At 42.2% G+C, this 21,378-nt stretch overlaps 1 protein-coding gene across 2 annotated transcripts in view; it reads left to right on the forward strand.

The window, feature by feature from the left end:
• The first annotated feature begins 15,081 nt into the window (after positions 1-15,081).
• The window catches only part of CHIC2 (cysteine rich hydrophobic domain 2), a 57,629-nt gene continuing 51,332 nt past the window's right edge, over positions 15,082-21,378 (forward strand). Inside the window, exon 1 of one of the 2 annotated variants that reach the window (XM_003985378.6) lies at positions 15,082-15,500. In XM_003985378.6, the coding sequence (XP_003985427.1) occupies positions 15,382-15,500 (119 nt within the window). In that variant the 5' untranslated portion in view covers positions 15,082-15,381. Of the gene's footprint in view, positions 15,501-19,344; positions 19,881-21,378 lie in introns of those variants that run through there. The other variant, XM_006931121.5, reaches the window with a different exon arrangement.

Consider the following 21,378-nt stretch of genomic DNA (forward strand, 5'->3'; position numbering starts at 1 on the left):
TGGATGCTCAACTGACTGAGCCAGCTAGGCACCCCCAAAGTGGGATCACTTCTAAGGTAAAAGCAGCCACAACAGCCTTACAAGGACATTTGGAGGAAGTATCTCCTTGTGCACAAACCTCTCACGGGCTAATCACTGTGCTAATCCATGGCAAAATAATCTGTCCATTCCTTAGATGGTACATGAACCTCTTACAGATGGTAAGAGCTATTCGTCTGAATCTCAGAAAACAATGAAGTCAAGTTGACTGTTCTTTCCAGTTCAGCCATTGAATTTTTAAGCTGTCGGGCAACTGCGTAGGTCTGAATGGATGACTACTCATAAACCCCTGTTGTATGGCTTTGCTCAGGAGGGCAAGGAGAGACAAAAACGGGGAGAGAAATAGTTGCGGTATTTTCTTGTATTTCTATACAGCTTTTCAATGCTCAGAACACGATCCAGCATGATGAATTGTTTCTGTGAAGGAGGCAGCTAGAAAGGAACATTGTCTTCATTCTCTAGATAAGAGAACTGAAGGAAGATAATTCAGGGTAGGCTGATTACAATGCGGCATGAAAATGCATATCTACTGCTCCTTATTCTAGTATTCGATCCACCCTGATTGAAATAACACAGTCATCAATAATAACAACTAACACTTATTGAATACTTACCATTCTTTAAATATATTATCTTATTTAATCCTCCCAACAACTCCACGCAATGTATACTATAATTAGCTTCGCCGCACAACTGAGGATAACAAGTATTGAGTCAACCCAGCTTCCTGTTTCTTAAATATCATCCTGGGAATGTTAAGTGTTTGGGGAGGTAAATGAGCTTTTTTATAACCACTCAGCAGTGCCTCATTATACTGTGTAAAAAACGGTTAGCCGCATTTTCCCATTAAGTTTGTATTTTTTTCCTTCTTATTTATCTTCCCTTCCTGGTAGTGGAAACTTACCCACAGAAACAAAAGGAGTCTTTGATCTTCACTACATCTCAGCTTTTCAGGAGCCATTTGAGCTTGAGTAAGTCATTTAACCTGTTTCCTCTGAAATGTATAGAATGGGAATAACATCCCACTGTTTAGTTCATTGGATTGTTGTGAGGCGAGATGAGACATAAGTGAAATGTTTTGTAAAATGTTTTGCACTGTGTATAAACACTGATATAAATATTATTTTTAACGTAGATGGTCTTTTTTCTTTGCCTCATTTCCCCCTTATTTTTCTGAACAAAGAGTGCATTCTTTTACATGTTCAATCCAAATGTCTTCCTGTGGTGCAATTAACTACAACAATAAAAATAATAGCAAGATTTCATGCTCTGTCTCTCTCTCTCTCACAAATAAACATTAAAAAAAATTTTTTTTTAAAAAAGAGGGGTTGCACCTGAGTGGCTCAGTCAGTTAAGCGTCTGACTTCAGCTCAGGTCACGATCTCACGGTTCGAGGGTTCCAGCCCCACGTCGAGCTCTGTGCTAACAGCTCAGAGCCTGGAGCCTGCTTCGGATTCTGTGACTCCCTCTCTCTCTGACCCTCCCCCATTCACTCTCCTTCTCTCTCTTTCTTAAAAATAACGTTAACAAATTAAAAAAAATAATAGCAAGATTTCTGAAGTTCACTTAGAACTATTTTGTTCCTCCAGGTTTAAGTTATTCTCATGGTAGTAAGGTGCATTTATTTTTCTGAACCCCCTGAGTACCTCAAAGTTCATTATATCTTCTAAGGACACACTAGTATCTTTAAATATATCAAGCACAGAGTTATCAGTGGATCTCCCAAAGCCTAAAATTGTTCACGCATCTTCTTAAGTGCTTAATGCCATTAGGAGCAATATAATACCTTGAATATTGAAGGCCTAAAGTTAACTTGAGAGAATTTTATCTTTGAAATTTAGTTCTATATCAGGGTACCTGGTAGGTTCAGTTGGTTAAGCATCCGATTCTTCATTTCTTGATTTTGGCTCAGGTCATAATCTTAGTTTCGAACCCTGCGTGGGGCTCCGGGCTGACAGTGCAGAGCCCGCTTGGATTCTCTCTCTCTTTCTGCCCCTGCCTGGCTCAGTCGGGTAAGTGTCCGACTGGCTCAGGTTATGATCACACAGTCTGTGAGTTCGAGCCCCCGTTGGGCTCTGTGCTGACAGCTCAGAGCCTGGAGCCTGCTTCCAATTTTGTGTCTCCCTCTCTCTCTCTGCACCTCTCCCACTCGCACTCTGTCTGTCTCTCTCTGTTTCTCAAAAATAAATAAACATTAAAAAAATTTTTTTAAATGAATAAACAAAAAAATGTAGTTCAATATATAAAAAAATAAGTTCTATATAAAAGTAACTCATGTTTGCAGAAGAGGTTGGGACATACTACCCAATGGTAGTAGAAAAGAAACTTCAAAGTATAAATGTAAGAAGCAGACATTCAACGTTTATTTATTTTTTTGGACAGAGAGACAGAGTGAGACAGAGCATGAACAGGGGAGGGGCAGAGAGAGAGGGAGACACAGAATCAGAAACAGGCTCCAGGCTCTGAGCCATCAGCCCAGAGCCCAACGCGGGGCTCGAACTCCCGGACCGCGAGATCGTGACCTGGCTGAAGTCGGACGCTTAACCGACTGCGCCACCCAGGCGCCCCAAGAAGCAGACATTCAGAAAGAAAATGCTATGAGAAAATATTGTAAGAACAAACTAGATGTGAGTGAAAACACCATAGCAAGGCTAGTGCCTAAGTGTGGGGGGTGGGGTGAGAAGTGAGACAAGGACACAGAGGCAGACTGTCTTCTAAGTTCCTGTTCGAAGCTAGGTGTTGTCTAAACTGAATCATGTGAGAAGTCCAGCCTGACTATTAAATCCAACTCTTCCCTGTACCACGCTCAAAGAGGTGTAGAAAAATCTTAACATTGGTGAACAAGAGGACCACTGGCTCCCAGTGAGAGTTCCAAAAGGGTGCAGAATAGATTTTCATCTCACCCATTCATGAGCAAAAATTGGTTGTGCTTCTCAAGCCTTAAAGGTGAAGCACAATATTTAAAAAGTTACGTGCTGAGTGTCTATGTAAGTATGGCATTATGGCAATGCTGCAGAGGCATAAAATAAAACAGCTTAACTGAGGCACCTGTTTGGCTCAGTGCGAGGAGCATGTGAGTCTTGATCTTGGGCCGTGAGTTCAAGCCCTGTGTTGGGTGTAGAGATTACTTAATAAAGTTAAAACACACACACACACACACACACACACAACTTACCTAAAAAAGATACCAGAGAAATTTTTACACATGGACACACACACACATCTCCCCCAAATCTTAAAAATTAATGGTTTGATCAGTCTATTGATTGAAAGATTCCTTTCAATGGTCTTTCTTTCAAATGGTCTTTCTGCCATTTCTTATGATACCCAGGGTCAAGAAGGAAGAGCTAATCCTTTTGTCTTCTGACTTGGTTGGAATAATCATCTCTTACTACGTAACTGAGTACCCCAAAACCTTGTGGCTTAAGGAAGAATAAATGTTTGTTATTTCCGGCAGTTTCTGTGTGTTCGGAATTGGTAAGTGGCTGAGCTGGGTGGTCTGGAACAGGGTCTCTCATAATATTGCAGTCATCATGGTAGCTGGGGCTGCAGTCATCTGAAGGCTTGATTAGGGCTGGAGAATCTGCTTTTAAGATGGCTTAATTCGTATGAGTGACCGACAACCTCAGTGCCTCTCCATCTGAGCCTACTTATGGTGGAGTTTGAGTGTCCTCGTGACATTTCAGCCGGCATTCCCCCAGAGTGAGTGATTGAAGAGAATAATATAGTTGCCGCCATGTCTTTAATAGCCTAGATTCAGAAATCACATGCTGTCATGTTCACAAATCCTATTGGTCGCACCAGTCAGCTCTATTCAGTGTGGGAGGGGACTACAGAAGGGCGTGAATACTGGATGATGAGGCTCAGGAGGGATCTTCTTGGAGGCTGGCTCTCACCCTGGTCAAATCACACTATATCTGGTTCTGATCCCCAAATAATAAAAAAGGTGCGGGAGTCGGATACAGCTTCTGCAAAGAGTCAGGAACTTGCATCTACCTTCTTGAAGAAAAATTGGTTGAAGTAAATGGGCAGGTTTAGCTCAAAGAAAAAAAATTTCAGGTGGGGATATCTTCACTTATTCGAAGGACTGTCACATAGAAGAAAGAGTAAACTTGTATCCCCAGAGATTGGAATGAGAATTAATGGATGAGGTTGTATTGAATGACTCTTGGATTCCAGGCTATATTCAAGGGCTTGGAGAAAAAAAAGAAGGAATAAAAAGCGCCAAGACATAATCTTAGACCTGAAAGAATATAGTCTTTAAAAACTGTGGGAGAACATCATATTTTTGCTTATGCTCAATATGCTATAGCTATTTAATGTAATTATTGAGATGCTCAATAAAGAAGGAAGCACCACATGGTTTAGACTGAAGCAAAGTTCTGGAGCCAGTGTGGACAAGATGACTTCTGGGCACCATTCTGTTTCTGTGAGCCTATAATTTTAGGGGTAGTGTCCAGACATTTGTGAATTTAAAAGATGGCAGAGAAGAAAAGCCAGTACAACTTGTATGTCATATTTACAGTGTTGGTTTAAATCAGGTAAGCAGCCACAGATATTCTAGGGTAATCTAAGAAAATCCATATATTTTACCGATCTTTTTTATTTTTATTAAAAAAAATTTTTTTAATGTTTATATTGAGACACAGGGAGAGACAGAGCATGAGCAGGGGAGGGGCTGAGAGAGAGGGAGGCACAGAATCCGAAGCAGGTTCCAGGCTCTGAGCTGTCAGCACAAAGCCCGATGCGGGGCTCGAACTCCCGAACCGCGAGATCATGACCTGAGCCGAAGTCTGATGCTCAACCGACTGAGCCACCCAGGCGCCCCTATTTTACCGTTCTTTATAAAAATATCTGGGGGAAGACACAGTAAATATGTATATACAGTGTGAAATCAAGGAAAAAAAGAAACGGGATGATTTCATGTATCTAATATTTTAAAGGCACCAAACATGTGCTAAGCACTATTGTAGTTATTGGGAAGGTAGAGGGGAGTAATCTGAATAGTTCTCTTGCTGGAGTTTAAAAACAAAGCGGAAAGATCATGGGAAGAGGAAACTCGCTGTTTAGGCTCCAGTCCTGGTTCTACCACTTCCTAGGTGTGTGACCTTGGGCCAAGTTACCTAATTTCCTTCTGCCTCAATTTGCACACATGTGAGGTAGGGATGAAGATCTTACATTCTAAGGATGTTTGTGAGGCTGGGTGAGTTGCTGTGGGCAAAGGGTTTAGAACAGTGCCTGATGGCATGTCTGCCTCATAAGTGTTTGTTTCTGTTCCCAAACAAAATAGATTCTGCTTTCAGGAGGCTCCCAGTCCGTTTATATCATCTTTTTTTTCCCTCTCCCTCAGGAGCACAATTGTTGAGGTGACTATGGAAGCAGCAGAGGGTATCTGTTGCTTCCTCAGAGCTTTTGACATAGTCGTATGGCAAGCAACCTTTCCTTCATCCACTGGAGTTAAGCAGTGCTATTTTACATTACTTATGCTCTGGGGACCACAAACTCTAAGGGTGGCACCCATCACACAAATTTTACATTGAAAAAGATCTTTTAAAATGATCGGTGAGGGTTGAGATGATCAATTTCTGTTTTTGGAACCATACCTGTGAGTAAAGACTAAGTAAGACATTTTGTTTGTCTTCCCAGAGAACCAAGAAGTTTGAGTTTCTCAAAACAATATAAAACCCTCTTGATGTGTTTTAAAATTCTTCCTCGCCCCTAGGAAGATGGTGCTTAGGGCTGGAACATAGTGCTCATGGCTGGCACTACACATTTCTACTCCTGTTGCCAGGTATCCTAATATCATATCTACTTCATGCAAATAAATAAGTTCAGGAACATTAAAGAAAAGCATATGTTAATCTCAGTACAATCGTTCCTATTACTCTTGTTCACTCTTGTCATGTTTTAATAGCGATAAAATAATAAGAGGAAAAATAGCTGACCTATTCTCTGTGATTACCAGGTTCCAGGCACTTTATTCTAGATTCTATCTCATTTGCCCTTTTCAGGAACCATATACTTGATATGATCCTTTCTCCAACTAATTTCTTAGGTTGGCCATTCCTCTATCGCAAGTTTGGTGTATATTGAGCCTTTTTAAAAAAATTCTTATTTCTTTTTAAAAAAAATTTTAAAATATTTATTTATTTTCAAGAGAGAGTGAGACAGAGAGCAAGCAGGAGAGGGGCAGAGATTGAGAGAGGGAGACACAGAATCTGAAGCAGGCTCCAGGCTCTGAGCTATCAGCACAGGTACTTAACCAGATGCTTTTGGCTTAGGTTATGATCTCACAGTCATGGCATGGAGCCTGCTTGGGATTCTCTCTCTCCCTCTCTCTTGGCAGCCCCCTCAAAATAAATAAATAAACTTAAAATTTTTAATAAAAAAATAAAAAAGAAAATATTTGCAAATGACATATATGATAAAGAGTTAGTATCCCAAATCTATAAAGAACTTATCAAACTCAACACCCAAAAAACAAATAACTGGCTGAGCCACCCAGACACCCCAATTGAGACATTTTTTAAACCTAAAAAATATTTTTTTTTAAAATTTTTTTTTTCAACGTTTATTTATTTTTGGGACAGAGAGAGAGACAGAGCATGAATGGGGGAGGGGCAGAGAGAGAGGGAGACACAGAATCGGAAACAGGCTCCAGGCTCCGAGCCATCAGCCCAGAGCCCGACGCGGGGCTCGAACTCACGGACCGCGAGATCGGGACCTGGCTGAAGTCGGACACTTAACCGACTGCGCCACCCAGGCGCCCCAAACCTAAAAAATATTTTTAAAGAAGTCTCTTAGAGTTTGCTTCCCTCTCTCTCTTTTCCCCCCCCCGTCCCATATGTTCATCTGTTTTGTTTCTTCTCTCTTTTTTTTTAAGTTTATTTATTTATTTTGAGAGAGACAGAGACAGCACAAGTGGGGAGGGGCAGAGAGAGGAAGAGAGAGAGAGGATCCCAAACAGGCTCTGTGCTGCCAGCACAAAGCCCGATGCAGGGCTTGAACAAACAAAACCGTGAGATCATGACCTGAGCCAAAACCAAGAGTCGAATGCTTAACCGACTGAGCCACCCAGGTGCCTCTGTTTTGTTTCTGAAATTCCACATGTAAGTGAAATCATATGGCATTTGTCTTTCTTTGACTAACTTATTTCACTTAGCATTGTACACTCCTGCTCTATCCACAGCATAGCAAATGGCACAATTTCATTCTTTTTGATGGCTGAGTAAAATTGCATTATATGCATATATATATACACCACATCTTTTTTATCTATTCATCAATCGGTGGACATTTGGGCTCTTTCTATAGTTTGACTATTGTCGATAACGATGCTATAAACATTGGGGTGGATGTATCCCTTCAAATCAGTATTTTTGCATCCTTTGGGTGAGTACCTCATAGTGCAATTGCTGGATCATAGGGTAGTTTTATTATTAACTTTTTGAGGAACCTCTATACTGTTCTCCAGGGTGGCTGCACCTGTTTGCATTCCCACCAACAGAGTGAAAGTGTTCCCCTTTCACTGCCTTCTCACCAACACCTGTGGTCTTTTTGTGTTGTTAATTTTAGCCATTCTTACAGGCATGAGGTCATATCTCATCATAGTTTTGATAAGTATTTCCCTGATGATGAATGATATTGAGCATCTTTTCATGTTTCTGTTAGCCATCTGGATGTCTTTGGGAAAATGTCTGTTCATACCTTCTGCCCATTTCTTGGCTAGATTATTTGTTTTTTGGGTGTTGGGTTTGATAAGTTCTTTATAGATTTGGGATACTAACTCTTTATCATATATGTCATTTGCAAATATCTTCTTTTTTATTTTTTCTTAATTTAAGTTTATTTATTTATTTTGAGGGGGCTGCCGAGAGAGAGAGAGAGAGAGAGAGAGAGAGAGAGAGAGAGAGAGAGAAAATCCCAAGCAGGCTCCATGCCCATGATTGTGAGGTCATAACCTAAGCCAAAATCAAGAGTTGGTCGCTTAACTGTCTAAGCCACCCCAGCATTCCACAAATATCTTCTCCCATTCCATGGGTAGCGTTTTGGTTTTGTTGATTGTTTCCCTCACTGTGCAGAAGCTTCTTATTTTGATGAGGTCCCAATAGTTCACGTTTGCTTTTGTTTCCCTTACCTCTAGAGATGTGTCTAGTAAGAAGTGGCCCCAGCCAAGGTTAAAGAGGTTGCTGTCTGTGTTCTCCTCTAGAATTTTTGATGGTTTCCTATCTCACATTTAGGTCTTTCATCTGTTTTAAACTTATTGTTGTGTATGGTGTAAGAGAGTGGTCCTGTTTCATTCTTCTGCATGTTGCTGTCCATTTCCCAACACCATTTGTTGGAAAGACTCTTTTTTTAATTGGATATTCAATCCTGCTTTGTCAAACATTAGTTGACCATATAGTTGTGGGTGATACATTATTATCAACTAAAGTCCACAGTTTATTCAGACTTCCTTAGTTTTTACCTAATTTCCTTTATCTATTCCAGAATCCCATTCAGGATATCACATTGTATTTAGTCATCATGTCTCCTTAGGCTCCTCTTGGCTGTGACAGTTTCTCAGACTGTTCTTGTTTTTGATGACCTTGACAGCCGTGAGGAATACAGCTACCAGGTATTTTGCAGGATGCCTCACTATTGGAATTTGTCTAATGTTTTTCTCATGGTTAGGGTGGCTCTATGGGTATTTAGGAGGAAGATCAGAAAGGTTAGGTGCCATTTTCACCATATCATAACAAAGGTACATGTTATCAACATGATTTACAGCTGTTGATATTGACCTTGATTTCCTGGCTGCAGTAGCATTTGTGAGGTGTTGCCATTGTAGTTAGTCATCTCTACTTTCCACGCTGCACTCTCTGAATTTTTTTTTTAACATTTATTTATTTTTGAGACAGAGAGAGACAGAGCATGAACGGAGGAGGGTCAGAGAGAGGGAGACACAGAATCTGAAACAGGCTCTAGGCTCTGAGCTGCCAGCACAGAGCCCGACGCGGGGCTCGAACTCACGGACCGCGAGATCATGACCTGAGCCGAAGTCGGCCGCTTAACTGACTGAGCCACCCAGGCGCCCCCACGCTGCACTCTTTGGAGGGAAGTCTCTGCATAGTCTCCACTTAAGGAGTGGGGAGTTTTGCTCCCCTTTTGTTACTGTTTTTTAATGATTATATTGATTTAGGATTCCTATGTGTTTGCAGAGTCAAGGGGTTCTGGTTGGCTCTGTCAATTGCTGGTTACAGAATTAAGTCCTTCCCTAGGATTTGCTCTTCTCCTAAATACAGCAGATATTCTTTGATTCCTATCTTACATCATCTCTGCAGCATCTCATGTGGACAATTACTATCTCCTTATTCTTTCCTTTCCCTTCCCTTCCCTTCCCTTCCCTTCCCTTCCCTTCCCTTCCCTTCCCTTCCCTTCCCTTCCTTTCCTTTTCCATTCGTAACACCACACTGTCACAGTTTGCCTTTCACCAGTTTGGCTTTTTCCTCTCAATTTCCTTCATCGGTCCCTCTTCCTCTCCCTATCGCTAATCACTGAAATTCCTTTATCTTAGATCCTCTTATCTTCTTACAGTCTCCCTAGGCCATCTCACCTCTTGGCTCTTGAGCCATCTCAGTCATTTCTTTCTTTTTTTTTTTTTTAATTTTTTAAATGTTTATGCGTGCACGCGCGCGCGCGCGCGCACACACACACACACACACACACACACACACACACGTGGGGGAGGGGCAGTGAGACAGAGACGCAGAATTTGAAGCAGACTTCAGGCTCTAAGCTGTCAGCACTGAGCCTGATGCGGGGCTTGAACTCACGGAGCCTTGAGATCATGACCTGATCCGAAGTTGGCGCTTAACGAACTGAGCCACCCAGGCACCCCCATCTCGGTCATTTCTATGGCTGCTTTTACCATCTATGGGATCTGATGGATCCCAATGTATTTCCTGTCAAGAATAGTTTTTTAAGGCGACAGGAGCTTATTGAATACACCACAAGGGAGTGGAGGACAGGACAGCATAGGAGACATTGCATTCCCTGCCAAGAATTCTGTTTTGCATCTCCTCCTTCCCTTTCTTCCCTTTGCCCTGCATTGTCTGTCTATCCATTCGCCCATGCACACATCTATCCATCTATCTTTCTAATGTCTTTATCTATGTTCTATTGGGCATCTCCATTTGGTGTCTCCCATTCCACAAACTGAATCCACTATCCTCTCCTATAAACCTGGGCTGAACTCAGGAGATTCAAACATGATCATGAAGACAAAGTCATGTTTGCTTCATCCCTTGACCCTATTTTCCTCAGGGTTGGCAACATTTCTAAGCATTTTCTACCATGGCAAGAGCGACATAGCTCCTGTTTCATACAAAAGGAGTTTTCCCTCCTTCCCCATAGTTCTATTAAAAGTCCTGGTATTGAATCTCATTGGTGTTGTCTGAATCATGTGTCCATTCAAAGCAATCAATGTGCCCCAAGGTATCCCATGGCCTCTGATTTGCCAGCTTTAGGCCATGAGCCCACTCTTGGAATTGATGATATGGTCAGCTTAACCCAATCACAAGTACTTAGAGTGGGGGAGGTATGATTTACCGCGAATCATCTGGGGATATGCTGGTTTCAGAAGAAGTGGGAGATGTATTCTGGGTAGGTTGGACCACTGGTCTCCCACTTGAAAATTTAAAAAAATCTTTTTTAAGTTTATTCATTTTTGAGAGAGAGAGACAGAGCGTGAGCAGGGAACAGGCAGAGAGAGAGAGAGAGAGAGGGAGACACAGAATCTGAAGCAGGCTCCAGGCTCTGAGCTGTCAGCACAGAGCCAGACGTGGGACTTGAACCCACGAACTGCAAGATCATGACCTGAGCCGAAGCTGGATGCTTAACCAACTGAGCCATCCAGGTGCCCCTCCCACTTGAAAAATTTAAAATGCACTGGCTTTCTTGGACCCATTGCCTGGCTTCATGTCCTCAGTGTGTCACCTTTACTTTCAGGATGAAGTTCAGACTCCTTAGCAAGGCCTTCAAGTTTCTATCAACCTCTTTGAACCCATCTCAGTTTGGCTCTGCCTTCCTTATTATGGTCCAACCACAGTGGCTTTGGTTTGTACCTGATTTAGGCCATGCTCTTTTCTGCTTCAGGGTCTTTAACCATGGCTATAGACTGAATGTTTGTGTTTCCCCACAATTCATAGGTTGAAGTCTTAACCCCCAATGTGATGGTGTTGGGAGGTGGGGTCTTTGGTAGAAGAATAGGTCATGAGGGTGGAGAAATAAATTTCTGTTTTTTATATGTCTATAGTACTCCATTATAGCAGCCTCTGTTGCTACATACATGCTTGTCCCACTACCTGGAACTTTCTCTTCTGTTCTGTTTCCCATCCTATTACTTTTGCTGATTTCTCAGAGTTGAGTTACAACCATTAACTGTTCTCATGGTCCCTGAACTTCTCCACAGGACTGACTACAATTCTAATAGTTAATCATTTTTGAAATTACTCGTCAGCCCTCCCTCGTGCCCCAATGTATTTTATGCTACATGGAGGCACGGATTGTGTTTTAATATCTTATTGCTAAGCCCTCGTTCCTGACACAGAATATGGCACATGGGAATAAGTCAATGCATATTCATTTAATGAATAAATGAGTGAAAAAGGGAGGGTTGACGTGCTGTCATAGTCAGTTCGGGCTGTCATGACAAAATACCACAGACTGGGTGGCTTCAACAACCGAAGATTATTTCTCACAGTTCTGGAGACTGGAAGTCCAAGATCAAAGGGCTGGCTTATTTGGCTCCTGGTGAGAGATAGCTTCCTGTGAGGCCAGCGGCAATCTTTTTTTCTGTGTCCTCACACCAAGGGGAGATTGGTGGGGAGAGCAAGCTCTTTGGTCTCTTCTTACAAAGGCACTAAATCCTAAGGACCTACTCTCGGGACCTCACCTAAACCTAATTACCTCCAGAGGCCTGACTTCCCCAATACCATCACATTGGAGGGTTAGGATTCCTACATATAAATTTTAGGTGGGGGGATACAATTCAGTCCACAGCATTACCTCATTTGATCTTTGACAACCTCAATGGCATGAGTTCCATTTCAGAATGAAGAAAAGGAGGCTTAGGAAGTTGAATCTGCCCAAAGCCACTGGCTAGGTAGTGATAGAACTGGTAAGTTTTCAAATCTAGGAATATCTGCCTTAAAAGCAACTGAATGTCCATCCGTTGCCTCCTGAGGCCTCTGAGGCATTATCTCATTTGGTTTTGAGCCATTTAGTCTGAAGGTAAACGTGACAGCGTGTGAGGTAGGGATGTAAAGGGGAGCCAAATGGAGAGGAGCCTGTACAGTAGAGAGCTGGAGAACACCGAACACTGAGGGAAAAGATATTGAGAAGGGGAGTTTGTTCCCGGGGAGAAACTGGGGAAGAAGTTTGACAGGAAACTGGGCCCCCGGAAGGTTGGGGGGTGGAGTTTGGGATTGTGATGTCATCGATCATTAGGGAACCTTTGGACTCCTCTTCTCTCATCCTCTCCGCCTCGTTCCCAGGTCCCACACCCCTTTGCTAGCTCTGACAGGTTTTTTTCAGAGCAGGAAAAAGAAGAGCAAAATAGGAAGAACAAAAATAAAACAGCCCCCCACCTTACACCGAGGCAGCGGGAGATACAAAGATTTCTCTGTTGACTAGATCTTAGACTAAGAACATTTCTCCCACACAGAACCAGTGTTAAGATAAAGGGTGACATTCACACAGTCCTCAGAAGCCTAGTTAACTCGTGCTGTTCTGGAACTAGCACTAGTAGCAATATGTGTCCATTCAGAGAACATTTATCCAGCTCCTTTTCTGAAGCAGGAGCTGTGGCTGAGCTGTGAGTTGCTGTGGGTGACTTCCTCTGCCCTTGGGAAGTTTCCAGCTATGTGATGGTTTAGATACTTCGGGGCCCCAGCCCCTTATCTCGGCCACTGTTTCCACAGAAAGGTGAATTCTCAGTCACGGCACGCTGGGTGTGGGCCACGCTTAGAACACGCTGACCTTCCTTCCTCTTGTTCCCTTTTTTCACCCTCCCATTTGCAGCGGCTCCTTCAACGGAGGGCAGCCACTGGCCTCTTGGTTCCTGCTAAGAAGGAAACTCAGGAGCTTGGCCTACCCAGTGCACTGAGGTTGAAGCCGTGGGTTTGACTATTACACAGCTATTTGGCCATGAGGAAGTCACATAGCGTCTCCGAGATGAAGGACTAAATTACATCCTCCTTGGTTACCTCATAGGAGTCTCGGGGGAATATTCAATGATATGTATGTGCTTTATAAACAGTAAAGCATTACATAATGCGAGCAATTGTGCTGATCCTCATAGAGCTGATTAGTGGGATGGGGCCTTAGACAGCCCTTATTTGCTGTGTGCCAGACCTTCTTCTAGGCGTTTCATGCATCTGCGGAGGAGGCCAGTGTGGGGGCGGGGGGTGGGTACTATTATTCTTATTTGACACACGAGGAACAGAGAGGTTAAGTGACCTGTTCAGGGTCACATAGTAAGTGACAGAGCTGAGATTCAAAGGCAGGCAGTCACGCTTCACAGCCCACTGCTAACCACCAAACTAAGCTGCCTTCTGCGTGCTTCATTAGTACCCTCTGTATACTCCTCTGGGAGCACTTGACACAATTATAATTGCTTACGTTAGTGATAAATAAACTACTAGAAGGCAGGGACTGTATTTCATTCACACACACACACACACACACACACACGCGCGCGCACACAATGCCTGACACATAGAGCTCAGTATATATTTGTTGAATTAGTAAATGAATAAATGTCCCCCGGGGAGATATACAGCAAGTCTGAGACAACAACTACGGTTTTCCTTTATCTTTTCTTGGCTACCTATGCTCATTTCCTTCAACCATTTCCAATAAGAAAATGTTTGGTATTTCTTGCCATCCTTATGGGCCTCCTTTGCATTTTTCTCAAGTTCAACAATGACCCATCTAAAGGGAAATGTCAGAATGTGAACACTGTACTTGCCGAATAGTCTGACACCAGCCCTGAACCCAGTATGACTGTTCTCTCCTGTCTTTGTGGTATATACTCATCATCTAGGACTCCCTCAGGAGTCCACTCCTGCCCCTGAACTTTTTGTATGGCCGGACAGGTTCTTGACTATGAAACTAAGCACCCAGAGTGACCCTTAGGCCTTCATTAGTGGTCTAGGCAGGTAAGCAGAATCCATTAAACTCTTCCTCCCCTCCCCTCCTCTCCCTCCTCTACCCTTTCCATTCTAGAAGGGGCTGTAAGGAAGGGAAAGGGATTCCGTAAGGTCTTAAGGGAAGAAAACAGGTTATGGTTGATGAGGGAGTTGGGGCAGGGAAACTGCATCTTTCAAACTGGAATCCAGAGAATGTGGCAATTTTTTTGCTTCATGTCATGACTACAGTGAGCTCTCTTGTAAGAAAAAAATAGCATCATTGGCCTGTATTTAAGGGGATGATGGGACATGATGTTTCAGTTTGGACATGTTTTGAAAATTCTTTTATCAAAGTGGACAAAAACATTTGCAATGTTTCTGTTGGGCTCCTCAAATTGGGAAAGTGCAGACTCTGGCTTCCATCAAGACTAAAAACACTGACAAAAAGCGAGATTCAGCTATTAGACAAACTGGCAAACACGCACTATAAATTTTGTATTCCAACCAGGGTTTTTGTTTTTAGTAGTTTTGGGTAGAGGTTACTTTGGGTGATTAAGCGCTCCATTGGACAGACACTCCGGGCTCCATTCCTCCAGGCGGGATCAACGCCCCGGGCCCTCGGAGCCGCCCTTTGCAGGACTCTCTTGCTGGAGGGCGGGACCGCGCCGGCGGGGGCGCGCTGCCGAAGCGTCGTCGGCGGGTGGGAGCGGAGGAAGGAAGGAAGGCGCCCTGGGAGCGCGCGAGGCCACACGTTCGCGCGCGCCCGCGCGCCCGCGCGCCCACGCGCCCGACCGCACTCCCGGGAAGTCTCGCGATGCCGTAGCCGGCTGCTCCCGCTGCGGGTGGCTCTGGCTGTTGCTGTGGTTGCCTGAGTTGCTGCTGCTGCGGCGGCGGCGGCAGCGGCGGTACTAGTGGAGGTGTCGGCCCTTGGGCGGATGTTGACATTGTGTTGTTGTTATTGCTGATGGTAATGGCGGCGGCGGCGGCGGCGACTGCCGGGACCCCATCTCCTCTGTAGCCGGAGCCGAGGCAGCCAAGAGCGAACTCCGCGGCCTCTGAGCCGGAGGCAGCGACTCCCCTCAGCCTCCGCCGCCTCGCCTGCCCGTTTCCCGGCCGCGGCCCCGGCCCCTGGAGTCAGGCCCCTTTGGGCAGGGGGCCTCGGAGGCTCAGGATGGCGGATTTCGACGAGATCTATGAGGAGGAGGAGGACGAGGAGCGGGCCCTGGAGGAGCAGCTGCTCAAATACTCGCCGGACCCAGTGGTGGTCCGCGGCTCCGGTCACGTCACCGTGTAAGGCCCGGAGGAGGGGAGGGCGAGGACGGGAAGGTGCAGGGCTGGGGTGGCCCCCCCCCTTTACTCCTCGGGAGCCCTCTTTCCCCGGTGTCCGTCTTGTGTCGGGGCCTTCGGGAAGAGTAGGCGACCAGGAAGTGAGAACTTGCTTTAATTTCGTTTGTTTCGATCTCCGGAGTGGGCACAGACACTGCCCTTCCTCCCCCACACGCCCCCTTTAGCAGGCCCTACAGGCCTGGGCGATGTGACGGATCCCAGGAGCGAAGGTTTTTCTTGAGTCTGCCCTTTGGGCCACCTCTTCAGCTTCGGGGTGGAAGTGCACGTATTTATGAGGTTCCTCCCCCTTGTTTTCTCTTCCAGTTACCCTGTGGTTCTCTCCTCTCATCTGTGCCTTTGAGCCTAGTGACATATGGCTCAGAGACCAGATCTGGGCCGTGTGAGACCCCAGTGACAATTGGTAATGAGTGGTTCACCGTTGTGCCTGTGCCTTTCACACATACTCACAGGTCTTCCCAGTTTCTTGCAGAGTCAATTTCTGCGGAAATGCAGGTTCCTGTGATTGTATATGATAAAAATGTGTGGATGAGCCTAAATTTAAGATCTGCAGAACGATGTACGTTTACTACCAGTTTTTAAAAAGAAATCTACGTGCTGGACACACTCTGCTGGGGTTACTGAGTTCTCTCTGTAATCAGAGCCTCCTTTGGACATGAACTCTGGGATGGCTTCTTCATTTGATAAGGGTTCCTTCCTGTAAGTCTGATTTGCAACATTTAAAAGTCCGATGTTATTCAAACAATAAGGAATGAGAGCTTTGTGAAAAGGTCATGACTAATAAAGGAATGTGAAGACTTGAACCAAATAATGAGCTGTCCGGAAGCAGGAAGTTTTGTAATGTTTGTCTGAGAAGTCCAGAGTTGTGTACAACTTGAAGTATTTATATTCTTCATTTTAGATCTCTTGTTCAAATCCTAGATCAAACTTGTGTGCTTGTCAGAAATCTCCCCACTACACCCTTCTAGTAAAATAAAAGGGCCAGCAGATCCGAGACTGTCTGGAACAGTTTTCGTTGCGTTTTTGGTGTGGGGTGAGTGGGATGTGCAGTGAATAACTTGTAGTGAAAAGGTAAGACTCCTTATAGAAGATTTTCAGCAAAATCCTTGTATTTCTCACTACGTGATATGACCAGCCATATTGTTGTTTGGGTGTGCTTATGTAATGCTTTGATTTCTTTAGCACCTGTTAGTCTGTATTCAGGTGACTTAATAGGGTAAAAACACTGCATAATCATTGTCACAGTGCCATGGGAAGACAATGGGATTTATCACCACAATAACAGTTCCTTAGTATTTTAACTGTCAGCTCCAGCAGAATTAAGAAGTTTCATGGATATTAAATCTTTCTTTAACATGTATTACAGAACTTTTTTAGTCTCATAGCCTGCCATTTAATTTTTTAGTTTGACACTCAGGACCTTTTTACATACATACATACATACATTTATTTATTTTCTTTTTACATTGTTTTAAACCTAATGAGTGTATGTGTGCACAAAGAAGGATTTTTTTTCAAACTCTTTGATGCTGTCTCCCTGCCTTTCCCCCCTAAATTCCTCTTGTTAAAGAAAAGCAGGCAATTTTTTGCTATTTAAAGAGGCGCTGCTAGAGTTATAATGTTTCCTCTGTTTAAGGAAAAGAAAAACTAAGCACTTTGTTGGGTAAATAGAAAATATAATAGATAAAGTGCTCAGAACTAAGTAGGTGATTAGTAAAGTTGATTGTAGTTGGCTACTCAGAGAGGTTAATGGGGTGGGAAATGATTATTAGTGGTTTTCAATCTCACTGCCCATTAAAATTACCTGCGGAAGTTAAACAAACAAAAGAACAACAACAAGAAAAGCTGTGTTTTCCCCGGGGCCAGGCCAGTTGAAGGCCTGGTATCTGAGTGAGGTCCCAGGCCTGGATGTTGGTTTAGAAAGTCCTACAGGTGATTCTCATGTACAGGCAGAGTTGAAAACCTCTCATCCAGAGTATGAGGAGGGACCACATGCTCCCAGAAAGCAGTGTGCCTTTCTGCACTGGAGTTCATGTTTCTGTGCTCTCTCTCAGTCACTTTCCCTCTTTTCCCCATTACCTTGGTTCTAGGCTCTGGGTTCAAGTCTACTCTCTGCCACTTGGGTAAATTATTTATGCCTCTTCAGTTACGATGGGGATCGTTATAGTCCTTAATTTTTAAGGTTATTAAGGATTAAATGAGACAGTATATGCCAGGAAATCATCACATTGTGTGATACTGTGCCCAATAAATATTAACCTTCACTAGTTACCCTCTATATTTAAAAGTGTTCCACTTTGAGAAACATAAGTGTAAAGCACAGTACTAAGAAATCCGAACTGCCATTTTCAAACCTAACAGTGATTGACTTTAGTCGCATTTTTCCATTTCTAAATGTATATGAGGTTAAATTACTATGTGAAGTATTTGTATGAAAATTAGTGAGAATCTTCATTGAAAACCTAAACCTGTTCTGTAGCGACATAGATAAGTATAGTAATAGTAATACAAAACTTTTTACATGACTCTGTCATACATAATTCACTGGCATACTATGCCCGTGAGTAGCCCACTTAGTGCCTGTAGGGTTTTCGAAATTGCCTCTTTTTTTAAAAAATTTTTTTTAAAGTTTAATTTATTTTTGAGAGAGAGAGAGAGAGAAAGAGCGAGAGAGAGCAAGCACGAGCTGGGAAGGGGCAGAGAAAGATGGAGAAAGAGAATCCAAAGCAGGCTCCAGGCTCTGAGCTGTCAGCACAGAGCCCCATGCAGGGCTTGAACCCACAAGCTGTGAGATCGTGACCTGACCAAAGTTGGACGCTTACCCGACTGAGCTACCCAGGCACCCCTGAAATTGGTTCTTAAGGGTTACTATAACTGTTGAGCATGTTCAGTTTTTCTTACCTTTAAATATAAGTAAGAGTTGTTAAAACAGTTGTAGTAAAGCTGCTGCTGCTCCCACCCTACCTGTTTTTTTTAAACTAAGGAGCTCTTCAGAGCAGTCTTCTCTTACAGGTTTGGAAGTAAATGATAGTGCCACCCGAATCGTCTGTAATCCTCATCAATCTCAAAACATACCGATTCATCCATATTTGTTTTTCATAGATTTCACTTTTGAGTAGACCTTTATATCTGAATATTTCCACTCTTTTTTCCTCCCTACCATAATAATCATTTTACAGTATTACTCTTACTTTATTTTAGAAATTACTGTATTCTCATGTGACATGATCTGGCATGTCATTATAGTGATGTGAAAAAGTAAGATACCTTCCATTTTCTCCTACGTAGGCAGGTCGTGGTTATTTTGGGGGTATAATTGTGTAATCAGATTTTTGGGGTATAAGGATGTAAAACAATTTGTGTAAACAAAGTCTGTTTTAATGTGTTTTTTAACACAAATATTTTTACATCGATTGCAAATCAGACTTCTACTTTGTACTTCCATCATGATCAGTATTCTTTTTTGACATTCTTCTGGATAAGTTTAATAGTTTTCTTCATTGCTAGATTTGCATGTCACAATATGGAACAGAGGGGCAGCTCCAACAGGGAGAAATCTTATACAGAAGCATATTTTGAGGAAAGGTGGTATTTGAAGGAAGAGGGAAATAAGTTCCTATTATTGCATAACATTTATGTGCATGGAATTTAAGACTTGAGTTCACACTTCAATTAAAAGTACATTTCCTGTGTGTGTGTGTGTGTGTGTGTGTGTGTGTGTGTGTGTGTGTGTGAGAGAGAGAGAGAGAGAGAGAGAGAGAGAGAGAGAGAGAGAGATTTCTCATTTTATTATGTAATGAAAATGAGGGGAAAGTGATTATCTCATTAGGGGGTATAGGCGAGATTGGTTAATATTCTTAAATTATAAAGTTTTTTACTCTTCAGTAGATTTGTCAAAATATAGTGGTCATTGTTGAAGACTTTGATTTTTCACAATGATGACAGTGTTAAAGGATTTGATCTAAAACTTAGAATTTAAAAATAGTTTTAAGACCAGTATTTTCTAGCTGATCTATCATTATAACCGACATTATTTGCTTCTGTCTCATTTAATGCCCTCCCATATCAGAATCACACTTGGGGCTTTCCTAGGGCATATATAATCTTTGACTTCTAACTTAAGTCCTGTCAAAGAGGCAAGTTATTTTGCTAAGGTTTGTTTCTAATAATGTTATTCTCTTTTAATTTCACTAAATTATTGTATCTTCATGTACTCTCTTCTGAGGTATAATCTTCCTACCATCTCCACAAATAATTCCTCATTCTTCAGTACCAGTTTTTACCAATGGCTGTGGAACTCACTCTCTTTGCTTGTCTTCATGTCAGGTATGCTGTGGAAAATTGAAAGATTTAGAATGGGGCTTGAAATGAAAAAACTTGGAAACTACTTTGGGGTGCAATAAAATCTTTGCATAGGAGACATCACAAGAACACGTTGACCTTTCAAATGGTAGAGTTAATAAAAAATGGTCTATCTTGAAATGTATCAGTATTCCAAGACTGATACCAGATGCTGTAGTTAGCAACAGGAGATCTGAACGTGATTTTCCCAAATAATAGAATCACTTCAGTTAAACAAGTTTTTTAACTTCATAGCTTTCACCTTCTCTCCCCCACCCAGCATGATATGTAAGGTGTATCCCATTTTTATTTTATTTTATTTTATTTTATTTTATTTTATTTTATTTTATTTTATTTTATTTTATTTATTAAAAAATATTTTTTAATGTTTATTTAATATTGAGAGACAGAGAGAGATAGAGCATGAGCAGGGGAGGGGCATAGAGAGGAGGAGACACAGAATCCGAAACGCTCCAGGCTCTGAGCTGTTAGCACAGAGCCCGACATGGGGCTCGAACCCACAAACCGCGAGATATGACCTGAGCCAAAGTTGGATGCTTAATCGACTGAGCCACCCAGGTGCCCCAGGTGTATTCCATTTTTAAAGATTAAACTTTTGTTCTGAGATTTTTTTTAAAGACATTATTGATCTTTCTCCATAAGGCTGTGAAGTTGTTTGAAGGCAGGAATTGTGGTTATTAGTTTGTATTTCTCCACTATTTAATCTAGTGTCTGGAATTTTATGGGTCCTAAAATGTTTGCTAAATAAATGAGATAATTGCATACATCTTTGGATCTTGTCAGAATTGCCAAAGGTGTAACTGTTTTCTTTCCTGAACCTCCTGATGAAGGCAAACAGTGTTTTACAATAGAACTCTTATAAAATCATAGTCAAATGATAACTGGCTTCCTTTTTTTTTTAAATTGATAATTATAAGGAAATTGTAAAATTAAGGTAAGATATTTTTTCCTCAGAGATTTTTCTTACTCATTATTTCAAAGGAAATTAGTTTGATTTAGAATATAGAGTTGAACATATCTTTGGTAACTAACACAAAGAAAAAGAATGCTAAACACTTTAATTGGATCAGCTACCAAAACTTCTCAGTGGGTAAACTTTCTTGAAGAAATGAGGATTATGGCCGTAAGCTGAAGTTTCAAAATTTTACTGTATTCGAATTTGAAACTTACATGGTGTTTCAGTGTAAACAGTTTAGTGTTGGATTTCTGCCTATTAACAGATGTGAAATTGACTAGTGCTTAAAATTTTATGTGACTAGCTAAGTGCAGTACAGGGACTAAATGGTGAAAATTAGTTCTATGAAATTATAATTACTTAAATACTATTCTAGATAACATTACCTTGAATAATAATATTTCTCTAAAGAGTAATATTTTTACTTTGAGAGCTACTCCTAAACTCCAGATTGAGTTTATATTCCTTCATTTATTTATTTATTTATTTTAGAGAGTGCCATCGTGA

The sequence above is a fragment of the Felis catus genome, chromosome B1 (genome assembly GCF_018350175.1).
Source record: "Felis catus isolate Fca126 chromosome B1, F.catus_Fca126_mat1.0, whole genome shotgun sequence".
In the NCBI taxonomy this organism is placed as follows: Eukaryota; Metazoa; Chordata; class Mammalia; order Carnivora; family Felidae; genus Felis; species Felis catus.